The 25381-nt window shown below is 32.7% G+C and overlaps 1 protein-coding gene across 1 annotated transcript in view; it reads left to right on the top strand.

Moving 5' to 3' along the window:
* Positions 1–2422: 2422 nt before the first annotated feature.
* The window catches only part of LOC134692239 (uncharacterized), a 50951-nt gene continuing 27992 nt past the window's right edge, over positions 2423–25381 (top strand). Inside the window, exons 1-2 of the mRNA XM_063552689.1 lie at positions 2423–2675; positions 3136–3335. Of these exons, the coding sequence (XP_063408759.1) occupies positions 2562–2675; positions 3136–3335 (314 nt within the window). The 5' untranslated portion in view covers positions 2423–2561. The remainder of the gene's footprint in view (positions 2676–3135; positions 3336–25381) is intronic.

Here is a 25381-nt window from a genome sequence, read left to right as displayed (position 1 = left end):
GATATAAAAACGAACATACAATGTAGTAATATGTTATAAGTAGATGCAATATGTTTGCCAACGCGATAACTATCCATCTGAGATCAAATGATGTAGATGTTAGCAGCTATTTGTCATTCTGACGGGACATAGCATCCCTTCTCTTAATGATAAAAAAATGAATTAGAAACTTCTGTCGCTATATTCATAATATGACCTATCTTTAATATGTTAATGATACCAAGAAAGCATAACTCATGAAATAGTCAGTAGCATCACAAACTCCGTCATGAAATGTGGTTTCTCTAAGCTGCTCGATCGCTCCTGAAGGGCGAGGTGATCCTGTACCATAAGGACAGCCATTATGTCGGTCATTGTGAGTAAAACAATGCGATAAATCACATCTTGTGATATGCATCAATTGATAATGGTTTCTGGCAGAATATGGTGTCTTTTTCTACATATATTGTACATGCATCTTTGAATTATGTCAAGCAACAAATAACGATATATATTTAACACTGTAGTTTCTTTGCATAAATTGCAATATTGAGAGGATCCTATTTTTCAATATTTGTTTCTTAATTTTTTAATCTTGTATTGCAGCAGTCATATTATAAACATGATTCCAAAAAGAATAATTAAACATTACTACGTTTATCTATATCAGAACCCATGCAATGTTTGACCAACCCCGAAGATCTACTGCATAAAAGTGCAATCGTGAACCCATATGATGGATTTGCACATGGTGCTCAAGGAATTCGTCAGTACCATAGGAAAGACGAAGAAAAAATCCATCCTCATAAAAGAGCATATGTTATATCTAAAAATGTCATCATCTTGAAAATGAGACAATATATCATTTAAACTTTAGGAATGCTAGAAATGAATAAAAAATCAGCTTAAAAATGTATTAAATACTTATTATTTAATAAATTATTTTGTTTTACATATTTTACTATGTCAAGTGAATGATCGAACCTAACGGAAGATTTGTATTGATTCGTAATAATAAATTCGTAATAATAATTGAACATAATATCGGCTTAAATCCAAAATTGGAGTTGTAATCTTTCATATTTTAAATTCGAACTGTGAAAGTACTTTTTATTGTAATTTCACCTATTATAGTTTAAAAACCAATAAGTCACGCGTAACTATTCGGTTTCGTAAATGGTTGAAGACTTATGATGTCCTCTTTTAATATCTTTTGGTTAGATTTGTAGTTGGGTTACTGTACCTATAACCCCACATCTCCTTTTATTCATCATACTGGTTCAAAATTTAAAATAAAGAAAAACCAACAATTAAATGTATTGTTTTCTAGAAAAGAAAATGAAAAACAAGAATTGCTTGTTGACTGGCTGCCACTTTTGAGTAGAAATCTTTAGCTTTATGACTAGTGATGCCGCTCATGATATCCCCGGCAGAGTCAAGCATGGACATATGGAAAAAAGATTATATGTGAAACAGAAGCAACGCTTTGTCTTTTTTTGTAAAATTATATCGAAAGTTTAAAAGAGCAGTGATTTTTAAATTTATATTGTAGAAAACTTATAAAACGTAACATGACATGTTTAATTTACGCTTTGACGATTACACCCACTACATTTGGTTAAACAGGCTTTTTTTCTTCTCAGGCAGTCAATAAATAGTATAACTTCGTTCAATAACCGACCTCGCTATCAATCAAATTTTCAGTATTAAAGTGAAACACATATATATGTTTATGTTGATCTAAACCATGACAATCTTGACCAAAACCATGACGAATTTCTAGACTCTTAACCGAACCATGTCAATCGCTTAACCAAACCATATCAATTCCGATATCTTGCTTATTCTGCGTTAATCTCGTGAAACAACAATTCCATTATAGATCGTTTGAACTCTAATACAGATTCAATCATCTTATTTGCTTTTTATCTGCTAGTGTGAATAGATCTGAGGCAATAGTTTAGGGAAGCAACATAAATTAACCATGTCAAACTTATCCAAACTATGACAAAATCACTGTACTAAACGCTCTTCGATATGACGACCTTACTACCCGTGGTCAGATTTATTATGAAAATAAAAAATATATAGACAATTATAATTCAATTTAATTTTTATTTATATGTTTACCTGAGTTTACCTGTAAAATGAATGCGCGCAAATGTGGGCATAGGACATTTGAGCGAAAAAGAAAAAAGCACATAGGGTCATTTGAGCGCCGACTTCATAGGACATTTGAGCGCCGGGATATTAACCTTACCTGAGTTTTCAGACAGGACATTTGAGCGAAATTTTCCCTGATAATTTTACACGAATTAAGATTTTTTTTTAAAAGTAAGAAAAAAAAGTAAGATTTAGTTATAAATATTTTTTATTTTATTTCACACCCGAGTAATTCGACCGGTTCTGGCTGGTTTATGTAAGTGAAATCCTAGGTTGATCTCTATTTACCAATCAATTCTACTATAATTCATTGGCTATGCAAATTTTCTTTGTTCTAAAATTCTTATATATATATCTATTAAGTGAAATGTCCCTTGGCACTTGAAATCTTAATACTAATAATACATGTACGTGTTAAAATGGATATTATTTTGACCGAGACTAATAAGGGAAAAAGAAGCCTTGTTTGTGACAGTTTCCGATATAGAGTGGACAAAACACTAAAAGGAGAAGAAATATCCTGGAGATGTACAGTAAGTACCTTTTTTTACAAATTTAATGTTAATGTAAACTACTTGTTCGTCTGTTACGCTTCAACTTCCATAACTTCTTTTAATTTTGATTTATATCTATATCATTATATGTCTATCTTATACCTCCTTTAGATTAATTAGAAGCTAAACACATAAATGTCTGTGGTGTTCCCATTCTAAACATGTTATGAATTTCAACATGTAATGCCCCACATGCTTAGAGCCTAAACATGTAACCAATTGTATAACATGAAATGTGTATAGAAAAGTGTTTAGGCCCTAAACACAATTTTTACAGTGTATATATACAATATATAATTGCTTGTTTTAATTATATTGTGTCTTGGATGAGGAGTTGTCTTTTTAGGATTCATACTACATCTTATTTTTATGTCTTGCAATAGCAAATGAAAAAGCATTTAAACACTTCAATTGTATTTGTCCTTTCAATATTTTTCAGGCAAAAGGTTGCAAAGCAAGACTGAGGACGGATTGTACCGGAACCGTTATAATTCAACAGAAAAATACTCATAACCATGATACCAGTGATCGTGACAATGAACGTCACTTGCTGCGGGTACGATCAAAAAGAAAAGCGGATGATGATATTGCTCAACGTCCTTCAAAAATTCAAAAAAATCTTTTTGTTGGTAAACTCCTGTTTTATGACTGTGCTTTGTTTTTAGTGCTTTGTTTTTTACAATTAAAATATGTTTTAATCTTTTTGTTGGTAAACTCCTCATTTAATGAACTATATTCGTAAGAAAATGTGGTATGATTGCCAATAAGACAATTCTCTATCCAAGACTTGTTTTCGCTCAAATGTCCTACGCTTATTCTTATTTTCGCTCAAATGTCCTAAAATTTAGGCGCTCAAATGTCCTATACTTTGGCGCTCAAACGTCCTTTTTTTTTCGCTCAAATGTCCTGTCAATGCGCTCAAATGTCCATTGCCGGCAAATGTAATCAAAAGCTGCGCGCAAACGTAAAACATTTTAATCCCCAAATGCGCGCAAACGTAATGCGCCCAAATTTGTTACATAGTGTGATAGTGACATAATTCGATATATATGGGGTCAGTAATTACATATACATCGTCTTGAAAATCTCTGGAATCTTGAAATCTTGATTAGGAAAAAAAACCAATTCGCGTTAAAAAATCAAACCCGAGGGAAACCTATCAACCAGAGGATAAAAAATAACCATAGTCGCAACAGGGACACCAAAGTTCAACAAAGACCGATTTTGTTAATCATGTTGTTTTCTTTTATTTGTGATTTTTATTCAGGTTTGAACAAATTAACCTTAAAGAGTCAATTTTTTTTTAATCTACTTTGTGCTTGAACATCCCGTTATTTTGTGATTGTTCTATGAACATTTTCGTATTCTTGTCTATCTTTTTTTTAACTTATGAGTTTTTTACTTATACATCCCGTTGTTGTGCTATTGTAAAACATTTTTGTTTTTCAATTTTGCCTATGAGCTTTGTCTGCTTTTTAATGTTTTTTTTTATACATATATGACGTGGCTCTGTACTTATACATTCCGCCATTGTGCTATTTTAACAAAGTTTTGTATTCTTGTATTTAATGTTTGCTAGAATGGTTGGTCTGTATGCCATGTTTTTGCATCTTTGTTACATATTTGATTGTTTTGTGATAATACGAATTGAAGCACAATGTTGACACTTTTACCTTTAGTGTCTGTTTGTTTTGTTCAAACACCGTTGTCAAAATAATTGAATTTGATACGACTGTCATACAAGTGAGAGGCTAAACTAGCTTTAAAACCAGGTTTAAACCACCATTTTCTACATAAAACAATGTACCAAGTCAAGAATATGACAGTTGTGATCCATACGTTTGATGTGTTTGAGCTTTTGAATTTTCCATTTGATTATGGACTTTCTCTTTTTTAATTTTACTCGGAGTTCTGTATTTTTGTGATTTTACTTTTCAATGTTAGCATTATTTTTTCTGCGCTTTACGCTTCTATTCCATAAGTTCACTTGAGAGATCGACATCATTACCTTATTAAACCTTCTTCAACACACATAAAACATAGAAATGTTTATACACTTCCGTTGTATTAGTCAGACATGACAAAATCTAGCATTGTAAAGAACCAAACTGATTTCTAAATCTATCACACCAAAGAAGCTGTATTTTAAACATTTTAGGACTTACTGTATGCTTCAGAACTTAATAGAATTAGACAAAAAAAAAAGATCATCAGGTGAAATAGTTGACTGTTTTGTGCATTATTGAAGAAATCACAATCAAATTAACACAGATTTTCGTATCACTTTTTCGTTTCACACTCCGACAAAACCATACCAGTATTTAACTTATGAATGGTGTGACCTTGACCCTTGATTATATAATTGATATTGCAAAATAACTATGGTTAAAAAAAGTCTAACTTAGATTGTAGGAAACATTCTAGGTAATTGTAAATACCAAATATTTTGAAGGAAAAGTACCAAATTTTGTAGATAATGACCCATTGGACAAAATGCTCCTTATAAGATCTTAAATGTCAATAGGACATACCATTAAAAAAAAGAAGAAACTAGTCAATTAAATTAAACGCAGCAAAACTAAATTTGATTCATCCTCATTTTCTCCAAGTCTGATATATAAGAAACCCCAAACATCAAACCATCAACAAAATGGAATAAGTGCAAACTAAATATCTGTATGAATTATGTAACCCTTTCTTGGTTTTTGTGCAAAAGTAAAAAAGGTTTCGATTAAAGCGTACATTTAGTCGGTGTCTGTTCAAAGTCAGGAACCCGTAATTCATGGGTTGTCTTTTCTGTTTTTCTTTTTTTTTCGGTGGGAGTTTTGTACATAAATCAGGTTGTTCGTTTTCTTGTTCAAATTGCTAAATACATTCGTCGTTTCTTTGTATAGCTCTTCTCATTGGCAATCATGCATTCGTAATCATATTGCATCTTTATATATATATTTTGATTGCAGACATAATGGCCAGGCATGCAGAAGCTAGCGAACAAAAAAATATTCAAAAAGGCAGTAATCCGTCAGAATATAGAAATTTTAACTCAATTTTGAAAAGGTTTTTATCCCATCCATTGATAAAACAAGTTATATCTCTTTTTATGCTAAAGCAAACAGGGGGTCGGCCACTCCGGGGCATCTAGAGAAAAATAATGAGGGGTGTCACAGGGTGTGACTATTTAGGTCTTGTAGAGGAGAAACAGACGCTTCTTTTGCGCTAGGTATCATAAGGCGCTATGTTAAAAAATCTGAAACCAGAGCTCAAAATTTGAAAAACAAATACAAAAAACAAGGGGGTCGACCTACTCCAGGTCTTCTAGACAAAAATAATAAGGGGTGTCACGGGGTATGACTATATAGGTCTTGTAGAGGAGAAACAGGTGCTTCTTTTGTGCAAGGTATCGAAGGGCGCTATGTTCAAAAACCTGAAACTAGAGCTCAAAATTTGAAAAAAATATGCAAAAAAAACCCGGGGGGGGGGGGGGGGGGGGGGGTGGCCTATTCCAGGGCCTTTAGTTACTTTGCAATACAGGTCGTTTGGAATTGTTAAAAACCAAAATTTCATTCCATCTTTAAAAGCCATTGGTGCCATATTATAAAAAAATCCCTGCTAACCCAATCTTTTCTTTATATAATTTTATTACATATAGTTTCAAACGCCATATCTAAAAATCATTTAAAATCCTTGTAATTTTTCATATTAAATACATGGTTTATTATTTAAGAATAAGGGGGCAAATATTTGTGCTTAAGGATAAGGGTCACAGTGTCAAAATGTTTAAATGTGTGCAAAGTTTAAATTTCTTTCCCGCCAAATATTCAATGGCTTTCTTTTTCCCTCCTGAAATTTCTTTATTTATCTACTACCAATGTAAAACAGACTTTCAAAAAGCTTGTTATTTTGAAACGGCAGTGTAGCGAACATCCTTAGATTTATATATTTTATCAAGACGGCCGGCAAACTTGATGGCACATGATCTATTTTAACGGTGCAGTCCGTCGTTATAAATATTTTACATTTTAAACTTCTTCTAGAGAACCACTGAATGGAATAAAACCAAACATGGCATGAATGTTCCTTATGAGGTGCTGGCCAAGTGTTTCTTTGTAGCCGATCCATCATCCAAGATGGCCGCCAGCGGGGGACTTAGTTTAACATTGGACCCTATGGGAAATTCATACAAATGACTTCTTTTAGAGAACCACTGAATGTAATGAAATTAAACATGGCATTAATGTTCCTTATGAGGTGCTGACCAAGTGTTGTTACTTTGTAGCCGATCCATCATCCAAGGTGGCCGCCAGCGGGGGACTTAGTTTAACATAGGACCCTAAGGGAAATTCATACAAATGACTTCTTTTAGAGTACCACTGAATGTATAAAACCAAACATGGCATGAATGTTCCTTATGAAGTGCTTGCCAAGTGTTACTTTGTAGCTGATTCATCATCCAAGATGGCTGCCAGCGGTGGACTTAGTTTAACATTGGACACTATGGGAAATTCATACAAATGACTTCTTTTAGAGTACCACTGAATGGAATGAAACCAAACATGGCATGAATGTTCCTTATGAGGTGCTGACCAAGTGTTGTTACTTTGTAGCCGATCCATCATCCAAGATGGCCGCCAGCGGGGGACTTAGTTTAACATAGGACCCTAAGGGAAATTCATACAAATGACTTCTTTTAGAGTACCACTGAATGTATAAAATCAAACATGGCATGAATGTTCCTTATGAAGTGCTGGCCAAGTGTTACTTTGTAGCCGATCCATCATCCAAGATGGCCGCCAGCGGTGGACTTAGTTTAACATTGGACCCTATGGGAAATTCATACAAATGACTTTTTTTATAGAACCACTGAATGGAATGAAATTAAACATGGCATTAATGTTCCTTATGAGGTGCTGACCAAGTGTTGTTACTTTGTAGCCGATCCATCATCCAATGTGGCCGCCAGTCTTTCGAAATAGTAATGTATTCATATATTATTGTAAAAATTGAACATTCATACTTGTTTTTGTGCTTCATTACAAATGTCTATTATCTGAATTTACATATTACTTGTCTTATATAAACTGAAAAAAATATCAATGTCCATAACTTAACTAAGTTGTCTCATGCCAATAAAATATCAATATATTTTCCCCGGGCGCTTTTTTTCTGTTCCCCGGGCGCTATATTTTCTTTCCCGGGCGCTTTTTCTCGGTCCTACTTAAAAGCGCCCGGGAAAAGAAAAAGCGCCCGGGGAAAAGAAAAAGCGCCCGGGAGAATAAAATAATAATATTATATAACAATAATTTGTTTTCCATAAAAAAAAAATCATTGCTTGTTTTGTCCTTAATATAAATTGGGATATGTACGTTGCTACATCTAAAGTGCCGGTTGCTGCACTTTTGCATTTTATATAACAAATTGTATATAAATAAGTAAATAAATATGAATGAGAGTATATAGAAATTAGAAGAATCATGAACGATATTGTCCTCGTTCAAAACGTATATTTTGTTACTTAAAAATAATCAGTGCCTGAGGTCATATATTTTAGCAATACACTACTTCAGGGAAACAATGCGCATGTGCAAGATTGATCGGGATTTTGCGTTATCGACTAATTAGATACGAGATTTGACGAACTGGGGGCATTATCAGTAGATCGGCATCGTTATTACTGTAGTCAGATTAATGAATACTTTATTTCAAGAAGCATATACATGTATGTTATGGGAAACGAAAATATATAATATATGACAAACAAAAGACAGCAGAGAACAGAAGTTACAGAGTATACAATAATATTATGACAATATATGTGATCTAATTTTCGGCTGCATTTAAACAGAGACATATGTCTCTGATTTAAATAATTGCATAGTATATTTCAAAACCAAATACTAGTTTATATTCAAAGTTTGTCACAATTTTCTAAATTTTCTAAATTACACTGACATATTAAAACAGAATATTTTGACCGTTATGTTAATTAATCTTAAATACAAAAGGAACGGTTTGATGTCACCTGACTTTGAGTGTTACCTTCACGCAAAAATGGACAGATTCATGCTGTGATGTTCACAATGGTTCACTTAGCAGATTGTCTATATATTCAAGAAGGTACGGGTGCTATATCTGAAGCACTGATCTTAGGTCATAAAAATAAAAGTCAATCAACACCTAGGGCATATGGTATCATAAAGGTTTACCTTAAACTATTCATCTCACCAGGCGACAGTTAGCCTATGATACAATTACCATACACTTAATAATCATAATTATGTTCTGAATTAGGTACCATTAAAATATATGTTCAAAATATATAAAGCCCTGATTGCATGCGTGTATTGAATTTACATAGAGTTTATTGTGCTTAATTCCGAAATGCATCAAATATTGACAATTTTTTAAAGGAGGAGAGTCTGGGTCGTTCAGCATTTTATTTTGACATATTGTAAAGCATATATAATATTGTATACAGAATGTCTAATTAATTTCAAACAGTTTTAATAAAATCTTAAACAGAATAAAAGATAATTTATATTTTTTTTGTTGTTTCTCAAGTTCAGAAAGTAAATTTTCGCACATATATATAGTTTGGCATTTGATTACATACTTTTAATGAACAGTTCTGTTATTTTATTTTTGTGTCAGAAAATTCACGTTAATATGTAAGAAAATGATACTAAATGTGTATTTTTTTTGTTATGTTACAATTACTATAGAAAAAAGAGACACACCCTCCCCCCTATAGACAAAAAAAATCAATTATTGTCGTCTTGTAGAAAATACGGAGGTCTTTAAGATTTATGAGTGAAATAACTGCCTACTTGGGTCTTTTGACATACAAGGTTCTTTTTGACAAGTTTCGCGAAAGCGATACTTGGCGAAAGCGATACTTAGCGAAAGCGATACTAAGCGATCTTAGATCTAACAACCTCATGTCATTACTATATCATATATAGTCCTAAACATACATGAAAAAATTGCAACTGGATGTTAAGCAACAAACAATCAATAATTCATCGCTGTTTCATGTCAAACCTTGCAATGTAGCATGGAAACTGACTAAAAGAAATATGATTGTCAATGAACTATGGAAGCTATACTATTATACTAGCAAACAATCATATGTCATTACTATATCATAGTCCAAAACATACATGAAATACTTGCCACTGGATGTTAAGCAACAAACAACCAATAATTCATCGCTGTATCATGTCAAACCTAACAAGGTAGCATGGAAACTGACTAAAACAAATATTATGATTGTCAATGAACTATGGAAGTTATACTATTATACTAGCAAACAACCTTATGTCATTACTATATCATAGTCCTAAACATACATGAAATATTTGCCACTGGATGTTAAGCAGCCAACAATTAATAATGCATCGCTGTATCATGTCAAACCATAGAAGGTAGCATGGAAACTGACTAAAACAAATATGATTGTCAATGAACTATGGAAGTTATACTATTATACTTGCAAACAACCTTATGGCATTACTATATCATGGTCCTAAACATACATGAAATATTTGCCACTGGATGTTTAGCAACCAACAATCAATAATTCATCGCTGTATCATGTCAAACCTTACAAGCCGGTTGCATGGAAACTGACTAAAACAAATATGATTGTCAATGAACTATGGAAATTTACTATTATACTAGCAAACAACCTTATGGCACTACTTACTATATCATAGTCCTAAACATACATGACATATTTGCCACTGGATGTTAAGCAACCAACAATCAATAATTTATCGCTGTATCATGTCAAACCTTACAAGGTAGCATGGAAACTGACTAAAACAAATATAATTGTCAATGAACTATGGAAGTTATACTATTATACTAGCAAACAACCATATGTCATTTCTATATCATAGTCCAAAACATACATGAAATACTTGCCACTGGATGTTAAGCAACAAACAACCAATAATTCAACACTGTATCATGTCAAACCTAACAAGGTAGCATGGAAACTGACTACAACAAATATTATGATTGTCAATTAACTATGGAAGTTATACTATTATACTAGCAAACAACCTTATGTCATTACTATATCATAGTCCTAAACATACATGCAATATTTGCCACTGGATGTTAAGCAACCAACAATCAATTATCCATCGCTGTATCATGTCAAACCTTACAAGGTAGCATGGAAACTGACTTAAACAAATATGATTGTCAATGAACTATGGAAGTTATACTATTATACTTGCAAACAGCCTTATGGCACTACTATATCATAGTCCTAAACATACATGAAATATTTGCCACTGGATATTAAGCAACAAACAATCAATAATTCGTCGCTGTAGCATGTCAAACCTTACCAGGTAGCATGGAAACTGACTAAAACAAATATGATTGTCAATGAACTATGGAAGTTATACTATTATACTAGCAAACAACCTTATGGCACTACTATATCATAGTCCTAAACATACATGATCCATTTGCCACTGGATATTAAGCAACAAACAATCAATAATTCATCGCTATATCATGTCAAACCATAGAAGGTAGCATGAAAACTGACTAAAACAAATATGATTGTCAATGAACTATGGAAGTTATACTATTATACTAGCAAACAACCTTATGTCATTACTATATCATAGTCCTAAACATACATGAAATATTTGCCACTGGATGTTAAGCAGCCAACAATTAATAATGCATCGCTGTATCATGTCAAACCATAGAAGGTAGCATGGAAACTGACTACAACAAATATTATGATTGTCAATTAACTATGGAAGTTATACTATTATACTAGCAAACAACCTTATGTCATTACTATATCATAGTCCTAAACATACATGCAATATTTGCCACTGGATGTTAAGCAACCAACAATCAATAATCCATCGCTGTATCATGTCAAACCTTACAAGGTAGCATGAAAACTGACTTAAACAAATATGATTGTCAATGAACTATGGAAGTTATACTATTATACTTGCAAACAACCTTATGGCACTACTATATCATAGTCCTAAACATACATGAAATATTTGCCACTGGATATTAAGCAACAAACAATCAATAATTCGTCGCTGTAGCATGTCAAACCTTACCAGGTAGCATGGAAACCGACTAAAACAAATATGATTGTCAATGAACTATGGAAGTTATACTATTATACTTGCAAACAACCTTATGGCACTACTATATCATAGTCCTAAACATACATGAAATATTTGCCACTGGATATTAAGCAACAAACAATCAATAATTCGTCGCTGTAGCATGTCAAACCTTACCAGGTAGCATGGAAACTGACTAAAACAAATATGATTGTCAATGAACTATGGAAGTTATACTATTATACTAGCAAACAACCTTATGGCACTACTATATCATAGTCCTAAACATACATGATCCATTTGCCACTGGATATTAAGCAACAAACAATCAATAATTCATCGCTATATCATGTCAAACCATAGAAGGTAGCATGAAAACTGACTAAAACAAATATGATTGTCAATGAACTATGGAAGTTATACTATTATACTAGCAAACAACCTTATGTCATTACTATATCATAGTCCTAAACATACATGAAATATTTGCCACTGGATGTTAAGCAGCCAACAATTAATAATGCATCGCTGTATCATGTCAAACCATAGAAGGTAGCATGGAAACTGACTAAAACAAATATGATTGTCAATGAACTATGGAAGTTATACTATTATACTTGCAAACAACCTTATGGCATTACTATATCATGGTCCTAAACATACATGAAATATTTGCCACTGGATGTTTAGCAACCAACAATCAATAATTCATCGCTGTATCATGTCAAACCTTACAAGCCGGTTGCATGGAAACTGACTAAAACAAATATGATTGTCAATGAACTATGGAAATTTACTATTATACTAGCAAACAACCTTATGGCACTACTTACTATATCATAGTCCTAAACATACATGACATATTTGCCACTGGATGTTAAGCAACCAACAATCAATAATTTATCGCTGTATCATGTCAAACCTTACAAGGTAGCATGGAAACTGACTAAAACAAATATAATTGTCAATGAACTATGGAAGTTATACTATTATACTAGCAAACAACCATATGTCATTTCTATATCATAGTCCAAAACATACATGAAATACTTGCCACTGGATGTTAAGCAACAAACAACCAATAATTCAACACTGTATCATGTCAAACCTAACAAGGTAGCATGGAAACTGACTACAACAAATATTATGATTGTCAATTAACTATGGAAGTTATACTATTATACTAGCAAACAACCTTATGTCATTACTATATCATAGTCCTAAACATACATGCAATATTTGCCACTGGATGTTAAGCAACCAACAATCAATTATCCATCGCTGTATCATGTCAAACCTTACAAGGTAGCATGGAAACTGACTTAAACAAATATGATTGTCAATGAACTATGGAAGTTATACTATTATACTTGCAAACAGCCTTATGACACTACTATATCATAGTCCTAAACATACATGAAATATTTGCCACTGGATATTAAGCAACAAACAATCAATAATTCGTCGCTGTAGCATGTCAAACCTTACCAGGTAGCATGGAAACTGACTAAAACAAATATGATTGTCAATGAACTATGGAAGTTATACTATTATACTAGCAAACAACCTTATGGCACTACTATATCATAGTCCTAAACATACATGATCCATTTGCCACTGGATATTAAGCAACAAACAATCAATAATTCATCGCTATATCATGTCAAACCATAGAAGGTAGCATGAAAACTGACTAAAACAAATATGATTGTCAATGAACTATGGAAGTTATACTATTATACTAGCAAACAACCTTATGTCATTACTATATCATAGTCCTAAACATACATGAAATATTTGCCACTGGATGTTAAGCAGCCAACAATTAATAATGCATCGCTGTATCATGTCAAACCATAGAAGGTAGCATGGAAACTGACTAAAACAAATATGATTGTCAATGAACTATGGAAGTTATACTATTATACTAGCAAACAACCTTATGGCATTACTATATCATGGTCCTAAACATACATGAAATATTTGCCACTGGATGTTTAGCAACCAACAATCAATAATTCATCGCTGTATCATGTCAAACCTTACAAGCCGGTTGCATGGAAACTGACTAAAACAAATATGATTGTCAATGAACTATGGAAATTTACTATTATACTAGCAAACAACCTTATGGCACTACTTACTATATCATAGTCCTAAACATACATGACATATTTGCCACTGGATGTTAAGCAACCAACAATCAATAATTCATCGCTGTATCATGTCAAACCTTACAAGGTAGCATGGAAACTGACTAAAACAAATATAATTGTCAATGAACTATGGAAGTTATACTATTATACTAGCAAACAACCATATGTCATTTCTATATCATAGTCCAAAACATACATGAAATACTTGCCACTGGATGTTAAGCAACAAACAACCAATAATTCAACACTGTATCATGTCAAACCTAACAAGGTAGCATGGAAACTGACTACAACAAATATTATGATTGTCAATTAACTATGGAAGTTATACTATTATACTAGCAAACAACCTTATGTCATTACTATATCATAGTCCTAAACATACATGCAATATTTGCCACTGGATGTTAAGCAACCAACAATCAATAATCCATCGCTGTATCATGTCAAACCTTACAAGGTAGCATGGAAACTGACTTAAACAAATATGATTGTCAATGAACTATGGAAGTTATACTATTATACTTGCAAACAACCTTATGGCACTACTATATCATAGTCCTAAACATACATGAAATATTTGCCACTGGATATTAAGCAACAAACAATCAATAATTCGTCGCTGTAGCATGTCAAACCTTACCAGGTAGCATGGAAACTGACTAAAACAAATATGATTGTCAATGAACTATGGAAGCTATACTATTATACTAGCAAACAACCTTATGTCATTACTATTTAATAGTCCAAAACATACATGAAATACTTGCCACTGGATGTTAAGCAACAAACAACCAATAATCCATCGCTGTATCATGTCAAACCTAACAAGGTAGCATGGAAACTGACTAAAACAAATATGATTGTCAATGAACTATGGAAATTATACTATTATACTAGCAAACAACCTTATGTCATTACTATTTCATAGTCCAAAACATACATGAAATACTTGCCACTGGATGTTAAGCAACAAACAACCAATAATCCATCGCGGTATCATGTCAAACCTTACAAGGTAGCATGGAAACTGACTAAAACAATTATGATTGTCAATGAACTATGGAAGTTATACTATTATACTAGCAAACAACCTTATGTCATTACTATATCATATATAGTCCTAAACATACATGAAATACTTGCCAATGGATGTTAAGCAACAAACAACCATTAATTCATCGCTGTATCATGTCAAACCTTACAAGGTAGCATGGAAACTGACTAAAACAAATATGATTGTCAATGAACTATGGAAGTTATACTATTATATTAGCAAACAACCTTATGGCACTACTATATCATAGTCCTAAACATACATGATCCATTTGCCACTGGATATTAAGCAACAAACAATCAATAATTCATCGATATATCATGTCAAACCATAGAAGGTAGCAAGAAAACTGACTAAAACAAATATGATTGTCAATGAACTATGGAAGTTATACTATTATACTAGCAAACAACCTTATGGCATTACTATATCATGGTCCTAAACATACATGAAATATTTGCCACTGGATGTTTAGCAACCAACAATCAATAATTCATCGCTGTATCATGTCAAACCTTACAAGCCGGTAGCATGGAAACTGACTAAAACAAATATGATTGTCAATGAACTATGGAAATTTACTATTATACTAGCAAACAACATTATGGCACTACTTACTATATCATAGTCCTAAACATACATGACATATTTGCCACTGGATGTTAAGCAACCAACAATCAATAATTCATCGCTGTATCATGTCAAACCTTACAAGGTAGCATGGAAACTGACTAAAACAAATATAATTGTCAATGAACTATGGAAGTTATACTATTATACTAGCAAACAACCATATGTCATTTCTATATCATAGTCCAAAACATACATGAAATACTTGCCACTGGATGTTAAGCAACAAACAACCAATAATTCAACACTGTATCATGTCAAACCTAACAAGGTAGCATGGAAACTGACTACAACAAATATTATGATTGTCAATTAACTATGGAAGTTATACTATTATACTAGCAAACAACCTTATGTCATTACTATATCATAGTCCTAAACATACATGCAATATTTGCCACTGGATGTTAAGCAACCAACAATCAATTATCCATCGCTGTATCATGTCAAACCTTACAAGGTAGCATGGAAACTGACTTAAACAAATATGATTGTCAATGAACTATGGAAGTTATACTATTATACTTGCAAACAGCCTTATGACACTACTATATCATAGTCCTAAACATACATGAAATATTTGCCACTGGATATTAAGCAACAAACAATCAATAATTCGTCGCTGTAGCATGTCAAACCTTACCAGGTAGCATGGAAACTGACTAAAACAAATATGATTGTCAATGAACTATGGAAGTTATACTATTATACTAGCAAACAACCTTATGGCACTACTATATCATAGTCCTAAACATACATGATCCATTTGCCACTGGATATTAAGCAACAAACAATCAATAATTCATCGCTATATCATGTCAAACCATAGAAGGTAGCATGAAAACTGACTAAAACAAATATGATTGTCAATGAACTATGGAAGTTATACTATTATACTAGCAAACAACCTTATGTCATTACTATATCATAGTCCTAAACATACATGAAATATTTGCCACTGGATGTTAAGCAGCCAACAATTAATAATGCATCGCTGTATCATGTCAAACCATAGAAGGTAGCATGGAAACTGACTAAAACAAATATGATTGTCAATGAACTATGGAAGTTATACTATTATACTAGCAAACAACCTTATGGCATTACTATATCATGGTCCTAAACATACATGAAATATTTGCCACTGGATGTTTAGCAACCAACAATCAATAATTCATCGCTGTATCATGTCAAACCTTACAAGCCGGTTGCATGGAAACTGACTAAAACAAATATGATTGTCAATGAACTATGGAAATTTACTATTATACTAGCAAACAACCTTATGGCACTACTTACTATATCATAGTCCTAAACATACATGACATATTTGCCACTGGATGTTAAGCAACCAACAATCAATAATTCATCGCTGTATCATGTCAAACCTTACAAGGTAGCATGGAAACTGACTAAAACAAATATAATTGTCAATGAACTATGGAAGTTATACTATTATACTAGCAAACAACCATATGTCATTTCTATATCATAGTCCAAAACATACATGAAATACTTGCCACTGGATGTTAAGCAACAAACAACCAATAATTCAACACTGTATCATGTCAAACCTAACAAGGTAGCATGGAAACTGACTACAACAAATATTATGATTGTCAATTAACTATGGAAGTTATACTATTATACTAGCAAACAACCTTATGTCATTACTATATCATAGTCCTAAACATACATGCAATATTTGCCACTAGATGTTAAGCAACCAACAATCAATAATCCATCGCTGTATCATGTCAAACCTTACAAGGTAGCATGGAAACTGACTTAAACAAATATGATTGTCAATGAACTATGGAAGTTATACTATTATACTTGCAAACAACCTTATGGCACTACTATATCATAGTCCTAAACATACATGAAATATTTGCCACTGGATATTAAGCAACAAACAATCAATAATTCGTCGCTGTAGCATGTCAAACCTTACCAGGTAGCATGGAAACTGACTAAAACAAATATGATTGTCAATGAACTATGGAAGTTATACTATTATACTAGCAAACAACCTTATGTCATTACTATTTAATAGTCCAAAACATACATGAAATACTTGCCACTGGATGTTAAGCAACAAACAACCAATAATCCATCGCTGTATCATGTCAAACCTAACAAGGTAGCATGGAAACTGACTAAAACAAATATGATTGTCAATGAACTATGGAAATTATACTATTATACTAGCAAACAACCTTATGTCATTACTATTTCATAGTCCAAAACATACATGAAATACTTGCCACTGGATGTTAAGCAACAAACAACCAATAATCCATCGCGGTATCATGTCAAACCTTACAAGGTAGCATGGAAACTGACTAAAACAATTATGATTGTCAATGAACTATGGAAGTTATACTATTATACTAGCAAACAACCTTATGTCATTACTATATCATATATAGTCCTAAACATACATGAAATACTTGCCAATGGATGTTAAGCAACAAACAACCATTAATTCATCGCTGTATCATGTCAAACCTTACAAGGTAGCATGGAAACTGACTAAAACAAATATGATTGTCAATGAACTATGGAAGTTATACTATTATATTAGCAAACAACCTTATGGCACTACTATATCATAGTCCTAAACATACATGATCCATTTGCCACTGGATATTAAGCAACAAACAATCAATAATTCATCGATATATCATGTCAAACCATAGAAGGTAGCAAGAAAACTGACTAAAACAAATATGATTGTCAATGAACTATGGAAGTTATACTATTATACTAGCAAACAACCTTATGGCATTACTATATCATGGTCCTAAACATACATGAAATATTTGCCACTGGATGTTTAGCAACCAACAATCAATAATTCATCGCTGTATCATGTCAAACCTTACAAGCCGGTTGCATGGAAACTGACTAAAACAAATATGATTGTCAATGAACTATGGAAATTTACTATTATACTAGCAAACAACCTTATGGCACTACTTACTATATCATAGTCCTAAACATACATGACATATTTGCCACTGGATGTTAAGCAACCAACAATCAATAATTCATCGCTGTATCATGTCAAACCTTACAAAGTAGCATGGAAACTGACTAAAACAAATATAATTGTCAATGAACTATGGAAGTTATACTATTATACTAGCAAACAACCATATGTCATTTCTATATCATAGTCCAAAACATACATGAAATACTTGCCACTGGATGTTAAGCAACAAACAACCAATAATTCAACACTGTATCATGTCAAACCTAACAAGGTAGCATGGAAACTGACTACAACAAATATTATGATTGTCAATTAACTATGGAAGTTATACTATTATACTAGCAAACAACCTTATGTCATTACTATATCATAGTCCTAAACATACATGCAATATTTGCCACTGGATGTTAAGCAACCAACAATCAATAATCCATCGCTGTATCATGTCAAACCTTACAAGGTAGCATGGAAACTGACTTAAACAAATATGATTGTCAATGAACTATGGAAGTTATACTATTATACTTGCAAACAACCTTATGGCACTACTATATCATAGTCCTAAACATACATGAAATATTTGCCACTGGATATTAAGCAACAAACAATCAATAATTCGTCGCTGTAGCATGTCAAACCTTACCAGGTAGCATGGAAACTGACTAAAACAAATATGATTGTCAATGAACTATGGAAGTTATACTATTATACTAGCAAACAACCTTATGTCATTACTATTTAATAGTCCAAAACATACATGAAATACTTGCCACTGGATGTTAAGCAACAAACAACCAATAATCCATCGCTGTATCATGTCAAACCTAACAAGGTAGCATGGAAACTGACTAAAACAAATATGATTGTCAATGAACTATGGAAATTATACTATTATACTAGCAAACAACCTTATGTCATTACTATTTCATAGTCCAAAACATACATGAAATACTTGCCACTGGATGTTAAGCAACAAACAACCAATAATCCATCGCGGTATCATGTCAAACCTTACAAGGTAGCATGGAAACTGACTAAAACAATTATGATTGTCAATGAACTATGGAAGTTATACTATTATACTAGCAAACAACCTTATGTCATTACTATATCATATATAGTCCTAAACATACATGAAATACTTGCCAATGGATGTTAAGCAACAAACAACCATTAATTCATCGCTGTATCATGTCAAACCTTACAAGGTAGCATGGAAACTGACTAAAACAAATATGATTGTCAATGAACTATGGAAGTTATACTATTATATTAGCAAACAACCTTATGGCACTACTATATCATAGTCCTAAACATACATGATCCATTTGCCACTGGATATTAAGCAACAAACAATCAATAATTCATCGATATATCATGTCAAACCATAGAAGGTAGCAAGAAAACTGACTAAAACAAATATGATTGTCAATGAACTATGGAAGTTATACTATTATACTAGCAAACAACCTTATGGCATTACTATATCATGGTCCTAAACATACATGAAATATTTGCCACTGGATGTTTAGCAACCAACAATCAATAATTCATCGCTGTATCATGTCAAACCTTACAAGCCGGTTGCATGGAAACTGACTAAAACAAATATGATTGTCAATGAACTATGGAAATTTACTATTATACTAGCAAACAACCTTATGGCACTACTTACTATATCATAGTCCTAAACATACATGACATATTTGCCACTGGATGTTAAGCAACCAACAATCAATAATTCATCGCTGTATCATGTCAAACCTTACAAAGTAGCATGGAAACTGACTTAAACAAATATAATTGTCAATGAACTATGGAAGTTATACTATTATACTAGCAAACAACCATATGTCATTTCTATATCATAGTCCAAAACATACATGAAATACTTGCCACTGGATGTTAAGCAACAAACAACCAATAATTCAACACTGTATCATGTCAAACCTAACAAGGTAGCATGGAAACTGACTACAACAAATATTATGATTGTCAATTAACTATGGAAGTTATACTATTATACTAGCAAACAACCTTATGTCATTACTATATCATAGTCCTAAACATACATGCAATATTTGCCACTGGATGTTAAGCAACCAACAATCAATAATCCATCGCTGTATCATGTCAAACCTTACAAGGTAGCATGGAAACTGACTTAAACAAATATGATTGTCAATGAACTATGGAAGTTATACTATTATACTTGCAAACAACCTTATGGCACTACTATATCATAGTCCTAAACATACATGAAATATTTGCCACTGGATATTAAGCAACAAACAATCAATAATTCGTCGCTGTAGCATGTCAAACCTTACCAGGTAGCATGGAAACTGACTAAAACAAATATGATTGTCAATGAACTATGGAAGTTATACTATTATACTAGCAAACAACCTTATGTCATTACTATTTAATAGTCCAAAACATACATGAAATACTTGCCACTGGATGTTAAGCAACAAACAACCAATAATCCATCGCTGTATCATGTCAAACCTAACAAGGTAGCATGGAAACTGACTAAAACAAATATGATTGTCAATGAACTATGGAAGTTATACTATTATACTAGCAAACAACCATATGTCATTACTATTTCATATATAGTCCTAAACATACATGAAATACTTGCCAATGGATGTTAAGCAACAAACAACCATTAATTCATCGCTGTATCATGTCAAACCTTACAAGGTAGCATGGAAACTGACTAAAACAAATATGATTGTCAATGAACTATGGAAGTTATACTATTATATTAGCAAACAACCTTATGGCACTACTATATCATAGTCCTAAACATACATGATCCATTTGCCACTGGATATTAAGCAACAAACAATCAATAATTCATCGATATATCATGTCAAACCATAGAAGGTAGCAAGAAAACTGACTAAAACAAATATGATTGTCAATGAACTATGAAACTTATACTATTATACTAGCAAACAACCTTATGTCATTACTATATCATAGTCCTAAACATACATGAAATATTTGCCACTGGATGTAAAGCAGCCAACAATTAATAATGCATCGCTGTATCATGTCAAACCATAGAAGGTAGCATGGAAACTGACTAAAACAAATATGATTGTCAATGAACTATGGAAGATATACTATTATACTAGCAAACAACCTTATGGCATTACTATATCATGGTCCTAAACATACATGAAATATTTGCCACTGGATGTTTAGCAACCAACAATCAATAATTCATCGCTGTATCATGTCAAACCTTACAAGCCGGTAGCATGGAAACTGACTAAAACAAATATGATTGTCAATGAACTATGGAAATTTACTATTATACTAGCAAACAACATTATGGCACTACTTACTATATCATAGTCCTAAACATACATGACATATTTGCCACTGGATGTTAAGCAACCAACAATCAATAATTCATCGCTGTATCATATCAAACCTTACAAGGTAGCATGGAAACTGACTAAAACAAATATAATTGTCAATGAACTATGGAAGTTATACTATTATACTAGCAAACAACCATATGTCATTACCATATCATAGTCCAAAACATACATGAAATACTTGCCACTGGATGTTAAGCAACAAACAACCAATAATTCATTACTGTATCATGTCAAACCTTACAAGGTAGCATGGAAACTGACGAAAACAATTATGATTGTCAATGAACTATGGAAGTTATACTATTATACTAGCAAACACTCTTATGGCATTACTATATCATAGTCCTAAACATACATGAAATATTTGCCACTGGATGTTAAGCAGCCAACAATTAATAATTAATCGCTGTATCATGTCAAACCATAGAAGGTTGCATGGAAACTGACTAAAACAAATATGATTGTCAATGGAAGTTATACTTTTATACTACCAAACAACCTTGTCATTACTATATCATAGTCCTAAACATACATGAAATATTTGCAACAGGACGTTAAGCAACTAATATCGATGTTACATAGAAACTAATAACAAATAAATATGATTGTCAATGAACAACGAAAGTTATACTATTATACTAGTAACAGATCGTTGGCGTTTCAATGGGCAGAGTTGTCTCCCTGGAAATATCTGATATTGCTATATTTGACCATAATTATAGACATAAAACAGAGAAATTAGCCTGGGGTCCTGGCTAATCTTGTCAGTATAGCCAGGCGTGTATCAATGTACTGCCTGTCAATGATTGGTTAATACTAATTTTGTCGCGCAATGTTGTTTTACATCTGTATCCAATTAAGTTTTGTTTAATATCAATCAGTAAAAATTAGACTGTAATTATATTTCTTTATGAATTGATGTATAGTGTTATCATATCTTATTAGTAGAATGATGATAATTAGCAAGCAGGAAAGGGTTAATTCTTATCAGCAATCGCCTAGATAGAAAGTTAAAAGTTTAAGAATTCACATGTCCAAGGTGTCAATTGGATTCCAATTGTGCTGGTTTACATCAAACATCAAAATTTATGCAAATATTTATCCAACCTCACTTTAGATTCAGAGTCAACTGGCACTGAATCGATCACATGGTATTTGTTCCCCACCTGGCCCTTACGACGCGCAGCTAGATTGGGCCGGATTCCAGGCTACAGAGAAATATGCTATAAAAATAATGTTAAATTCCACTTAAGAATGAGAATTGATGGATTTAATAAATTTAACGAAGAAGGTGAACAAAGTGAACAACTATTTGAAATAGTACATTGTTTACATTCCTTCTGAATGTACGAGAATTCCTAGAAACAATAGCAATATGTACTAATGAGAAAATCGTACAAATACGGTCGAAAGTATATATGTCTTGCACATTTCACCCTAACGAAACAGTTAGACTAACTTAGCATAGATGCATATAGCAACTTGCAAAGAAACCAAAGATAAGAAAACAAATGACTGAAATGTTTTTGAATATCTTAACACGGTATTAACAAAATTTTGGTATGTAATTCGGAAAGATCCGATTGCCAAAAAATAAATAAAAAAACTATCTAAATCCAAACCAGATAGTGGTTTAAAAAACAATAAGAATATTGGCAACATGATAGTTAATCATTAAGCCGAAGACATTGATTCACAATACCCCACCACGGGAGGCTTTTGTATACAATCATTATAAGTGTGAAACAGCTGTAAAAAGACGTGATGCCGTTTTCTTTCAAGAGATCACGTACAAGGGAAAACCGAATGGTTCCTGTTATATTCGTGTATAGACCCGACATGGTATCTACACAAACCTCTTCAATTGTTAAACATGGAGACATTTGTATATTATCAAATAGGTGTTAAAACATACACGACAGTCTACTGTGAATTCCACAGTATAGCACTGCTAATTACTATCTCTATTAGATCTCGTGTAGATTTATGATAGATTAGATTACGTGAATAAAGACAATAAGTCTTTTCATTATATATATGAATAATTAACCAAAGGTGCTGATCTACTTGGTCAGTTTCTTTAGTCTGTAAAAAGACTAGCTACAACGTAGACCTATATGCACGTGTAGTAAATTTGAAAAAAAACTGTTATGAAACAGACACACATCTATCTATGATACTAGATACGAAATAAATATATAAAGGTCGACCTCTGATGAGGGTTTACCTGGGATGATTCCTGAAAGAACCAGAAACATTGCATATTAAATTCTAAAGAATTAAGCAATAAAAAGTACGTAGTGTCAGGTCAGAAATATTGATACCATACCATGAATAAGTGGGTTTATGGTCAATTTATAAAACTCCCTGAACTAGTGTATTGCATGGTGAACTTGTGACACCCTTTTTTATGCAGATGCTGATAAAGATATATGATATCTTTTTATAAAACTACAACTGTTTTAATGGCAATGCTTATCATGGTTTTAATGCTTAGTTTTCAATTTAAACCAAACTCCTGCTCCCCCTTGATTTAACTACGTACGGTACATGTATATAATACTGCTTTATTTGCTGATGTATTACGTGTAACTCTTTTAATTTTGATAAGATTAATATTTATCTATATAATTTTGCCGGGTGCATATTTTCTTCCCCGGGCGCTATTTTTCTTTCCAGGGCGCTTTTTCTTTTCCCCGGGCGCTATTTTTTGTTCCCCGGGCGCTATTTCTTGACTTAGTACTTTTTCAATGTTGTTTTTGGGTGTGAGGTGACCAAACTGAAGAGCAGTATTCTAAATTAGAACGTACCATGGATTTCTAAATTAGAACGTACCATGGATTTGTATGCCAAACTTTTAGTTTCTTCCTGGTTTATTTTCAAGTTTCTTTTTAGAAAGCCTAAGATCTTATTTGCTTTTGAAGTAATATTATTTATGTGTGTATCCCAAGACATGTTGTGAGAAAGGGCGATACCAAGATATTTTGCAGTGCTGACGGATTCTAAGATGTGGCCTTTTAATACATAATCATGTTTGAATGGTGACTGTGATCTTGTTACAGTGAGGGAGTTGCATTTTTCAGGATGGAATTGCATACCCCAAGTTTTTTCCCTATTGGCTAGGCAGTTTAGATCATTTTGTAGTATGGTACAATCTTGTTGATTTGTTATGTTTCTGTATAAGATACAATCATCTGCAAACAAGCGTGTTTTTGATGTTACTGCTGCAGATAGGTCATTAATGAAGATGAGAAAAAGTAGTGGACCCAAAACTGAGCCTTGGGGCACCCCACTTACCACAGGCATTTGACTAGATACCTCTCCGTCAAG

The sequence above is a fragment of the Mytilus trossulus genome, chromosome 12 (genome assembly GCF_036588685.1).
Source record: "Mytilus trossulus isolate FHL-02 chromosome 12, PNRI_Mtr1.1.1.hap1, whole genome shotgun sequence".
NCBI classification, from domain to species: domain Eukaryota; kingdom Metazoa; phylum Mollusca; class Bivalvia; order Mytilida; family Mytilidae; genus Mytilus; species Mytilus trossulus.
This window is presented reverse-complemented; position numbering and strand designations above follow the sequence as displayed.